We start from the raw sequence: 11,920 nt of genomic DNA on the forward strand, positions 1-11,920 counted from the left end.
TTGCTGTCAAGAATCTTTAATTTAAAAAGCCAAGTTCAAACATTGCTTACTTTTTTTTTAAACATTATTAAAAGTAATTTACAAAATATTCATATTTCTGATGCTTTCTCGTAGGTGCCTGATTATCTCGACCACATCAAACACCCGATGGACTTTTCCACCATGCGGAAACGCATCGATGCCCAAGGCTACAACAACTTTGATCAATTTGAGGATGACTTTAACCTCATTATTGAAAATTGTATGAAATATAACTCAAAGGACACCTACTTCTATCGGGCTGCTGTGCGACTCCGAGACCAGGGTGGGGCCTTGCTCAGAAAGGCCCGTCGAGATGCAGAGAAAATTGGCTTTGACACGGAGAGCGGCATGCATTTTGCAGATGCTCCGGAAGTCAAAGCGCCACCATCGTTTTCTTGGGAGGATGGTAAGGGAAGAGCACGCCTCTCTGAATAACTAGTTATAAAGTAGTTATGGTCAATCTATCTTCTAATGATTCCTTGTTTGTTTTTTGTTTTAATTATCTTCTTAGTGGACCGTTTACTAGTACCAGCTAATCGGGAGCAGCTGCCTCTGGACAAGCAGCTGCAGCAGCTACTTGAGAAGTTTGATCTCACCTGTGCCATGAAGTCCAGCCCCTCCCGCAGCAAGCGGCTCAAGTTGCTGAAAAAGACCATCAATGATGTGCGCAACGAAATGAGCCTGAAGAGAGTTCTACCCTCTCACCACCACTGTTCTTCCTCGTCATCTCCAACCACTTCAGCATCGTCTTCAACAGCTCTCTCCCTCCCAGAGCTGGTTACAGCTAAGGAAGAAAGACTGAAGCCCAATGGGCATTTCTCCGAGGATGACGGTATGTGTGAATGCTTTATTTTGAAGTTGGTTTTCTGCTTGACCCACTGGTCGTCACAGTCTCTGCGATTGTAAAGAGAATCACGAGTATAGGTCAAAGGTCAGACCTAAGTCTTAACCTAGCCTAACCACAACCAGAAAGTCCCATGATGTTCTCTCTATAAAGCATGTCGGGAGGACGGGAAAATCATAATATCACAGTTTAGTTTTAAGAATGATTATGAAACCTGCTCTGTTTATACGGAAGTGAGCATTACTTTCAGATATGGTGATGTTTGTAAATTGTATACTATGTTGATGAGGTGAAAACTCTTAGAGCATTTTGATTATTATATTATTTTCTAACAAGTAGCTACTTTATATTAATGTTTAACACAAGTTTAGAGTAAAATTTGGTAATTTTTCCACCCAGGAAGCTTTTTCAAATTCATAAATGGACAGATAAATAGATATACTTCTAGTAGAGAGGTTACAATACAGGTGTAGTAATCAGTATCAAAATAAGTAGTAATTACTCGTGTTAAATCACTGACATGTTGGTGACAGACTATTTAATTAATATTGGATGTGATGCAACCACAAAGGTAAAACGTGCATTCCCTGACTGGTTGGTGGGTTCCTGGAGGATGCTGTCTGCTGCTGGGTAGAATTGGAGAATGTTTACACATCCCCAAACATACAATCATCCTCCATGTGGTTGCTTTGTTCCAGTCACCTGTAGGAAGATGAGCCTTTGTCTGCAAACATTCTCTAACTACTAGCTGAGAGATACTAAAAAATGTCACACAAACCAGAAAGGAAGAAAACTCAGTTACAAAGTAAAAGTTGCACGTGTTGGCTGCAGCCCCGAGACACAGCTTTTACTTTGAAGTCAAACTTTTTTTTTTTTTTACAGCTTCACTATCACTCAGAGTGTGTGACAAGCGTTCTCAGACAAGTCTGCATATTTCCTGCTAGTGGCAGGTAAATGCAGATATCTGTAAGTGAGCAAAACAATCCCAGGGAGGCTTTCTCCCATTTGGTCAGAGAGTACATGTTTTTCCTAGCGACCAGTAGCTGCCAGATGGTCATGCACCAGACTACTCTGTGTAACAGACACTTTATTCTCTGTCACTACACTGTCACACTCATCGAAATGGCAGACAATTGAACATCACATGGCTCACGGTCACTTGGCTGCAAAGAACCCAACAAAAACTATTGTTAGGCATTGCAAACATTCTAGCCTATGGAACAAAGCAGATTTCACAATAACAAACAAAATGGACAACAAGAAAAATATTTTCATACTGTCTTTGTTATCAGCAAATTGGAGTGGAGCTATTGTGGTATCTACACTATTTGTGGTGTCCCCCTCCCTCTTAATTTTGTGAGGCTAGATTAGACTCCTTAAAGGTGTAGGTGGCCCCTGTCATTTCCTAGGAGAACTGCAGGCTCAATACATACGCTGCTACCTATAATACTAAAACACATGTGTTGTTGCATTTATCTGAATTTTGATCCCAAAAACAGTCTGTCATCCAGCAAGATGATGGCTAACTATGTATGTTTACAGCCACAGGAGACCAATATTCCCTACTCATTTAATAATAACATTTGTATGTGCTTTGTATAATCATAGGTATCCATAATAAAACATTCAAATTAGAGCTGGGCGATATGAGATTTTTTCATATCACGATATGTTTTTTTCATTTCAGGCGATAACGATATCTATCACGATATAAGCCAAATAACTATATTTGTAAGATTTAAATGTGCCGTTGCTCACAAGTAAAATGTGAAATAATCAGCAGCTTGTTTTTATTTAAATATTTATTTCCCATAATAAGTTCAACAGGGTAGATGTACTTAAGGAACATGAGACTTTTTCAGATAAATAAAGGCAAATATTGCAAACTACACAAAAGGCAGCCGCTAAAGCGTCTAAGTTTCAAAATAGAACAAATGAAACAGACTAAATTGTCAATTCCACTTAGAAACAAAATATTAATTCTAAAAATAAATCTTAGTTTGTTTTACAGAAGAACAGACAAAACTGACTAACTTTTGTCAGTATCAAATAAACTGAGAACTAAAAGGAAATTCTCAATCTCTCCTTATTGTATAGCTTAGCTTTTCAAACAGTTACTTTAGTCTGACAAAAGCCGAATGACGAATTAGCGCTTCCAGTCAGAGACTGAGGCTATGTCCACACGTACACGGGTATTTTTGAAAACTGAGATTTTCCGTTTTCGTTTTAAAAAATAATCCCGTCCACACATAAAGGCAGAAATGAAGGAAAACGGTGCTATGAACATGCCAAAGCAGCAGGTGGCGCTAGATTCCTAACCGTGCAGAAATGTTGGCCAATCAGAAGTCTAGAAGCCTCGGTGGGAAAAAGTAAACAAAGCTGGGGCATAGAAGCAGAACCGAGTCGTATGTGTGGACGGACAGTAACTGTGTGTATATGTAAGCATTTAAACACTGCAGAGAGTAGAAGTAACAGTATTGTAGAAATTCATTTCACCGAAACAATAACGTGGCGCACAGTGTGACGCATGCACCAGTTTACTGTATTTCCAGACTTGCTTTCGGCACAATTTACAGTGCGCGCCACTCTGTTTTTTGTCAGACTTGAAATAGCCAAAATACCTTCACACTACGGAACTTCTATGGCTCTTCCGTTCGACAATCTCTCCGGCGTTGGAACCATCATCTGTTTTCTCTTCGGTCACGCTCATTTCCTCCATTATGCGCTGGCTCCATTACCCGCTGGCTGCTTCCCAAACAAACACGTGCGGCTTGGCACTTGCGCTGTACGTAACAAGTCACGCGACGTGACGCTGCGGCTGTGATTGGTTCGGCTCTGCGGTACTGAATTTGGATCGGCTGACCCTTTTTTTTTTTTTTTTTTTTTTTTTTTTTTTTTAATAAGAGGACAAGAGCGGCGAGGTCTATCGCGATAGCTTAATTTCTCTATCGAGTAAAAGTTATATCGCGATACATATCGTTATCGTTCTATCGCCCAGCTCTAATTCAAATACAACAAAGCTATCTATTAGGTGATATTTTTCAAACTTGGATTGGTTCCTTCCTTATTTGCTCATTAATTGTAAAATAATAGTTTGACTAACATATCTGAAACATGTGATTAGGATTTTGTTACTATGCTAAACGTCTTTGAACATGAGCAGCAATCTCGAAGAAACCAATACAAGCTATTAAAGTCCAGGGTTTTGGAACATGTGACCAAAAAGACTGCAGCAGAAAAGCCACAAATTGGTGCATAAAAATTGACCTGAATGTAAGGGGAGAAAAAAGATGCTCAGACCTTTGCACCCTCTCCCCTCTAATTTCAGTCACAGAAATGTTCCTTGCTTTAAGGACACCATGAGTGTATATTTTGATAAATAAATAATATGAAATAAAACACTAAATAGTTACTGCAGACTCCCACGAGTCTGACTGTAGAAACAAAATGTATAAAAATACAGTATTGTTTCATTTTTATTCAGGAAGAGTTTCACAGGTGGTTAAAAAAAACTGTAGATGTGTGAAAAACAAAACTCACTAGCTTTGATCTATACTCTGTAAAGGATGGCTAAACTTTAAAACTAGAATTGTTCAAAGTGCTTTCTGATACACAAAGCGATTTGCGAAGTCTTTATTCCGACTCGCTGAACCAAATCGGAACAACTCGAGGTTTACTTGTCAGTGGTGGTTGTGCTTTAGCATCAGATAAATGGTGTTATTGCTAAATCCCGAAAACAAGCGTGTTCCCTCTTGGAACTCAAACCCCTAATGGGTCTGAGGAAGTGGCATTGTCCACATCTATGGAAAAATAACCTTCCAGCATTTTGACATGATCACTCTCTCTCTCTCTCTCTCTCTCACACACACACACACACACACACACACACACACACACACACAGAGTGTGACTGCAGTGGCTTTCTCAAGCTTAAAGCCACTTATTGAAATTAAGAGTTTGCAATTCAAAGATGGCATTACATCCTTTGCTAGTGCAAAGGAAAAATTCATTGTTCATTTTTTTTATAAAGATCACCCTGTTTATGCTAAACACTGCTTGTTTTACTTGTAGGATAAACAAAAGGTCATATAATAATGTGCAACATCAGCATTTGTGCAAACACAAGGAGAAAGTGTGGGCACTGCAGCAAATTATTGTTAGTGAAAGGTCTCCGTCATGGACACTTTAGGATGTAAGTTGAACTCATTGTGTCAGTGGTTAGTAATTTAACATTCCTTTACATTAAATACAATGTATAAAACTTAGATGTTTAAAATCATTTTTCCACAAGGAATACTGTTAGACCCGTCTGCTGCTGCAGCACTGGGAAGCGCTAGTGGTTCATATATAGTTTAATTTTGTATTTGACTCATGTGCAGCCCTCCATCACTGTAATGCTAATTGGTAATTGTGCAGTGCCTCAACCAGAACAGTCCTGCACCCAGGAGGAGAGACACAGAGAGACCTATACAATAGCTAACTAAATAGTAGTTGCTTTGGTCTTTAAAAAATATCCACTGTGCTTAGTGGTTCACTTAAGCCTGGCAGGCGACTGAGCTACCACTACACTGTTAGAACCCTGTGTGATGATAAAGCTCACCACTGTTTATTGTTTCATTGTTCTCTGCCCCACAGGAGATAAGTCTCTTCCTCCAAAACTGGAGCCATCGGATACCATTCCTCCCCTCATCCACTCAGACACAGATCCCGAACCCCCAACCCTAAAACCAATAGATGCCGCCCCTGACTGTGAAGACAAGGTTCATGGCAAGCGAGCCAAGCTGGATGGGGAAATACCAGACCTGCTCTCCTCTCCCGCATGTCTCAATGGCCACGCACACAACAGCCTCCAGGACCCTTTGTTAGAAGGTGATGTGAGCGTGGTGGCAACGTCGACCCTCGCAGAGCCCACAGGCGCAGTTAACCGCAGAACCGCCGTTCTCTTCCGCAAGTCGAAGGCAGCCAGCCCGCAGAAGCTACCCAGGAGCGGAGACGAAGAGTCCGACAGGACTGACGGAAAAGAGGGCGAGGAGGAGCAAGATGAAGATGACGCACAGCTAGGTTCCAAGTCCTTCCTGTCAGTGGTCATACCCAGGCTGGAGACTCTGCTTCATGGCAAGAAGAGGAAGCACAGCGGCAGCAGGGATGCAGAGGAGGAGGGTGGAGAGGAAGAGCGTGAAGAGTCAGGCGAGTCTCCAGTTAAACGACTCGACACTGGTGAGAAGTTTACTGAGGAAGTCCTCTGAAAACACAAGATTTTAAATAAACATTGATTGATTCTGCATATGGTCTCTTGTTTTAACGTTCTTACATGGGGTAAATTCTGCTTTTGTGTTCTGGTATTTAACAAATAGAAAGGTTCTGATTAAATTACTACATTAATATTGAGCTATACCTCCAACCTCTTAATCTATCATCACAAACAATGCAGAGAGTTGTCATAAAAGTCATCTCAGTCAGTCCTAATTAACTTCCCTTGTTTACTCCTTTTTATCTGTTGGCTTTAATCAGAGAATGGCTTAACAATCTGTAGCTTGATCATCGTCATTTGATTGTGGCCTTTAGATCTCAGTCTAATATTTTTGGAATTCGCTGCTCTGCTTCTTTTAGGCCTGCCAAGTGGTGCTCTTCAGGTTGAGGAGCAGAAAAAAGTAGAAGAAACCAGCAGAACTAGTAGACCTGCGGAGCCTCGAAGACGCTGCGCCTCTGAGTCATCCATATCCTCATGTAGCAGTCTGCAAGGAAACACCAGGTAAAAATTTTTGTTCCCCTCCCCATTGATAATCTGCAGCTGAATACAAATGAAGAAGGAGCAGATAATGTAACACAGGCCTGCTGCAGGCAGTTTGCCTGTTTAGGCAGCTGTGTATCTGATCTATATTATCAAAGCATGCGTGCCACCAGATATTTTTGAAAGTTGACTTTGTGTTGTGTTTTTCTTGTGTTTTTCCTTTAGCACCATTCTCAGTCTTCCAAAATGTGGGAAGGGAAAACCCGCCTTAGTCCGGAGAAACACTGTGGATGACAAGAGCGAATTAATCGCCTGCATCGAAACTGGGAATTTTGCAAAAGCTGCACGAATCGCTGCTGGTAACGTGACCAGATTGTCAAAATAATTTTTATGCATGTGTGGGGAGTGGGTAGACATCTTTCACAGAAATACAAATATTAACTATTTTAAATTGTAATATACTTTATTAACTTACTCAGTCCTGCAAACAAAATCTATTAAAACCATAGTGAAACTGGGTTTTTGAGGTAAATGCAAGGTTAACAACAGAGAGGAAACTTTTTTTTTTTTTTTTTAAACAACTTTAGGGTGTAAACAGATTTTACGAGTAGTCTTTAAACTTGGTTATTATCAGTCTTTTCAGTTCTGTTCACTTTTATTTATATATCCAAAATCATAGCAATAGTCACCTCAAGGTGATTTATTGTAAGATAAATATCCTCTAAGTCAGGGGTCATCAGGGGCCAGTGTAGATAGCACCCTGGGTCAACACACCTGAATCAAATGATTAGGTCATTACCAGGCCTCTGGAGAACTTCAAGACATGTTGAGGAGGTAATGTAGGCATTTAAATCGGCTGTGTTGGATCAAGGACACATCTTAAACCTGCAGGACACCGGCCCTTGAAGCCTGGATTTCCCCAACCTCTGCTCTAAGTTATACAAAGAAAACTCCAAGAATCAGACTGCCCCCTGTGAGCAAAGCACTTGGTGACAGTGGGAAGAAAAAAAACTTTAACAGGAAGAAGCCTCTGGCAGGTCCAGGCTGCTGTGAACGGTTGGTGGTGAGGGGAGGGAGACGGGGAAAAAGACGCACTGTAGAATAGAGCCAAAGATTAATATTGCTGAAAACAATGCCGAGCAGGTCATTTACCTTAAAAGCAGAAAATAAGATCCCTTTAGAGAAGTTTATTTTTGACGAAGCTGGTGTTTGGGGATCCTAGTATTCATTTCAAATATTAAAGACAGCTTTTATTGTTAAACTGCAACCAGATGGGATTAAAGCAAACAAACTAATCGGATGAGAATCAACATGGTTTTGAAAAAGTGGCGATAAAATTCCTGTTTTTATTGGATTAAAACATTACCCTTAACTAAACAGGCGACCGTGGCTCAGGGGGTTGGGAAGCGTATCTGTACCCGGAAGGTCGCCGGTTCGATCCCCGGGCTCTCTGTCCTGGTCGTTGTGTCCTTGGGCAAGACACTTTACCCTACCGCCTACTGGTGTTGGCCAGAGGGGCCGATGGCACGATATGGCAGCCTCGCTTCTGTCAGTCTGCCCCAGGGCAGCTGTGGCTACAACCGTAGCTTGCCTCCACCAGTGTGTGAATGAATAGTGGAATTGTAAAGCGCTTTGGGTGCCTTGAAAAGCGCTATATAAATCCAATCCATTATTATTATTATTATAATAAACATATGACAGACAATGGTAGGTTAACTGTCCACGTTATTTTGACAGCCTACATTTAGGGAATTTCTTATATTTGCTCTTGTCGGCCATGCCTCCTGGCTATTAACCGTTTCTTAATAAGGCAGGTGCAAAAAAAATACTGAATAACAATGGATTTTTTTTCTTTTTCAAAAGGCATTCAAAATGAGTCGTTGACATGGTTGATTATATGTGAACGTGTGAATTTGCAGCCTTCTCAGGAAAAATAATTACCCTGATGATATAGATGTCCCAAAGTTTCACAAAAAAACTGCATAAAATATGATTAACTTAGTATTAAAGGGTTAAAAGGCTCCAATTTCTTCTTGACCAAAATATACAGTGTGTATCGTGACAATCCAGTGTAAATATGTGAAAATGGGATTATATTAACAACATTAACAAAATATGTATTGTAGTCTGTTTGAATTGGTACGACTAATAAGTAACATCGTTATGTATACTCCCAGTTGTCTGCTGGTCCCGTACGTTTCAAAACGTCTCTGAAATTAAATAATGTGGCTGAACTGTGTTTTTGTGCAGCTGTGTGTCAAAGCACTCTCAGAGGTTTAACTTGATTTAACCAGCAGACACCTGGTATTCATACATACATATAAAATCAGGGTTGGAAATTAACTGCAGCTACCAGCCAAGTTCTTGTGAATTTTGGCACTGACTGGCTAGTCTTTATACGCTGCTGCCACCGTGGCATCTAACCAGTCAGCATCTGGAGACTCGGCCCTCATCTGAAATTCCCTTTTGGTTAATTAACAGCTGAGGGTGGCTGGTAAATTTTAATATCTGTCTCTCACCGTGGCTCCAAAAGTTAATTTCCCACCCTGATTTGGTGCCCCTGCACTTGCAGCATGGCTTTATTTTTTTGAAATGTGTTTCTGTGTGCATTTAAACTCTCACACATAACTTGTCTGGTGTTGTTCCCACTTCCATAGAGGTTGGCAACAGCAATATTTGGATGCCTGCTAGTGCTGCAACTGTTGCATTGGAACCCCTAAAGCTAGTTTGGGCCAAATGTAGTGGATACCCTTCCTACCCTGCCTTGGTGAGTGCTTGTGGGAGAGAAAGCATGACAGTCGCTGACTGTAATCTTTTTATTCTGACGTTTTCTTGCCTCCTTCCCAGTCTGAGGACACACTGATAGCAAATTTATGACACTTTTATCCACAGGACGAAGCAATCCTTTCACTACAGCTGTTGTTTTCAGCAGCAACGTGGCTAGATTGCTGCTTGTAAAAATATTCAGTTTTTGCTCTAGGTGGCAGCATTTCTCTGTAAACCAGCAATTTGAGCTTTGCATGAAGGGACAAATGAGGAAGCAAAATTTTAGTGGCACAAGCTGGTAGTGGAGGTGCATGTGTGTGTAAATTGCAAACGTCTCTCTGCTATATCTTTGCATGTTTTATAAGTGTGTGTGTTTGTAACGTCCCTTTTTACCTCCCCTACTGCAAATAGATCATCGACCCCCACATGCCACGTGTGGGCTGCCAGCACAATGGGGTCTCCATCCCCATGCCTCCCCTGGACGTGCTGCGCATTGGAGAACAGATGCAGTACAAAGCAGAAGAGAAACTCTACCTCGTCCTCTTCTTCGACAACAAGCGCAGTTGGTGAGTGCCAGTGTCTGTATTTATCAGTCAGTAAAGTGGGTAGTTGGATCATTTAAATAGTGTACAAAAAACCCTCCAAAACCTCACACCTTCCTAAACACACACATTTATTTTGGCATGACTCCCGTCACCGTGCAGAAAACCTTTTAGCTTTCCTGTATGTACACTTGGGATGCACTGATTGCAAAATGTATTTTTTTGTGCTTTCTTACAAGAACATTTTCTATATTAGACAGAACTGACCTGTGTTAGTCTTTCAGCTGTTCATCACATCTTTTTCTTTCTTTTTCTTTTTTTTTTTTTTTTTAAACCAAGCACAAAGTTGACACAACAGCTTAGTCTCCACTGATGCTGGTAAATACCAAGATATTTGCTGATACGTCGCAGGGCCAGTGTAGACATTAACATTTCTAATAATGATAAAACGGTCATAATTAAAGCTGTTTGTGAAGGGAAAAATAATTATAGATGCTTATTGTATTCCATAAATATTAAACTTTTTTTTTTAAAGAGTTTTTTGTGGTCAGTTACTTTAAAATAAATAAACAAAACCCAGAATATATATGGTTGTTGTCATGTTAAGGTTGTGTTTTTAGCTTTTCTTCTGCTTTTTCCTGTGAGCAGGGTGCTATTTTCCTGTCAAGAATCATAGGAAATATTGACCTCTAGCTGCTTTTCCAATGATGTGACACTAGTGTTGCTTTCCCCTTCAGGCAATGGCTTCCTAGATCCAAGATGGTTCCTCTGGGGATAGACAAGACCATAGACAAGATTAAAATGATGGAAGGACGCACATCCAGCATCCGTAAGGCTGTCCAGATCGCCTTCAGCCGTGCCATGAACCACCTGAGCATAGTGCAGGACGAGCCAGTCAGCGACCTCAGCGACGTAGACTGACTCTGACTCTCTGCCACACACACAGATTTGTACCTCTCCTGTACCAAATAGCTTGTGACTACCCTCACACCCATCCCGGACCCCCTCTGTCTCTGCAGGAGACTGAAATGTTTACTGGGCACCTGCTGTAACAGGTGGTGTCTCTTCCTTATCCATTCCTGTCTGTACACGCTCCTACCACGTCCCGACGGGATACGGCTGCTGCTGAAATGAATGTGTCGATCTCTCCTCACCACCTCCATGCTTAGAGACTGCTATTTTTGTCATCCCACCTTGCCACCCTCACTCTAGTCACCCATGACTGTCGTTTTATCATTTCAAGGCAAAAAAAAAAAGTGTCAGTGATTAATTTCATACGTTTTTGGTAGCCTTTTACCAAATCAGTCTGTGGTGTCAAGACTCGGAGTAAAACGAAAACTGTCACACTGACTTAAACTTTAAACCGTTAATTTGGCATCCAGCCACAGTCGTCCTCATGCTAAAAGTGGGCCGCAAAACTTCTCAAGCGGTCGAGATCGTACATTTCATGCTTTCACAGAGGCTTTTTACTGGCATCAAATTTGTGGCCAAAGCCTGTGTTGATGTTATGCTTATCTTTACATTCTCAAGTCAGCTCCATTTGTATTGTAAATGTAAATACTGTGTACAGTTGGCTGACATTAACTTATTTTGTAGGTTTGACAGGAATCAGTACTGTACAGGTGTTTTCTTAGTATTTATACTTGACGCATTCTTGGCACTAGGGGGAGTGCTGTTTTGCCAGTGCTGTGTGAACAAGAATTTAAAAAGTAAAACAAACGCAAAAGCCTTTGTAATAAGGAGATTAGGGCTAAATTGTCATGTTTCTGAAAAGTATCAACCTATTCATTTTTTTTTTTAAGTTATTGAAGTTTCTATCGTAAGCTTCCATTTGGCATTAAATCATTTTGTATTACAAATAGTTTTAGTATATTTTTGTTCATATATATATATATACACACACATATATATATATATATATATATCTATATATATATATTATATTATATATTTATATGATTTGAATACATAGTATACAGTTTGTAAGCCTCTGAAACTCATACAGGCAGTGTGTGA

At 40.6% G+C, this 11,920-nt stretch overlaps 1 protein-coding gene across 5 annotated transcripts in view; it reads left to right on the plus strand.

The window, feature by feature from the left end:
• Window positions 1-11,199, plus strand: part of brd1a (bromodomain containing 1a) — a 16,936-nt gene extending 5,737 nt beyond the window's left edge. For all 5 annotated transcript variants that reach the window (XM_085387652.1, XM_085387653.1, XM_085387651.1 and 2 more), the window contains exons 6-13: window positions 115-427; window positions 533-853; window positions 5,501-6,082; window positions 6,476-6,617; window positions 6,822-6,955; window positions 9,254-9,363; window positions 9,774-9,928; window positions 10,642-11,199. In XM_085387652.1, the coding sequence (XP_085243778.1) occupies window positions 115-427; window positions 533-853; window positions 5,501-6,082; window positions 6,476-6,617; window positions 6,822-6,955; window positions 9,254-9,363; window positions 9,774-9,928; window positions 10,642-10,825 (1,941 nt within the window). In that variant the 3' untranslated portion in view covers window positions 10,826-11,199. The remainder of the gene's footprint in view (window positions 1-114; window positions 428-532; window positions 854-5,500; window positions 6,083-6,475; window positions 6,618-6,821; window positions 6,956-9,253; window positions 9,364-9,773; window positions 9,929-10,641) is intronic.
• The last annotated feature ends 721 nt before the right edge of the window (window positions 11,200-11,920 follow it).

This window comes from Rhamphochromis longiceps, linkage group LG17, assembly GCF_057381845.1.
Source record: "Rhamphochromis longiceps isolate RC_006_pf linkage group LG17, R_longiceps_female_GT1.1, whole genome shotgun sequence".
NCBI lineage: Eukaryota > Metazoa > Chordata > Actinopteri > Cichliformes > Cichlidae > Rhamphochromis > Rhamphochromis longiceps.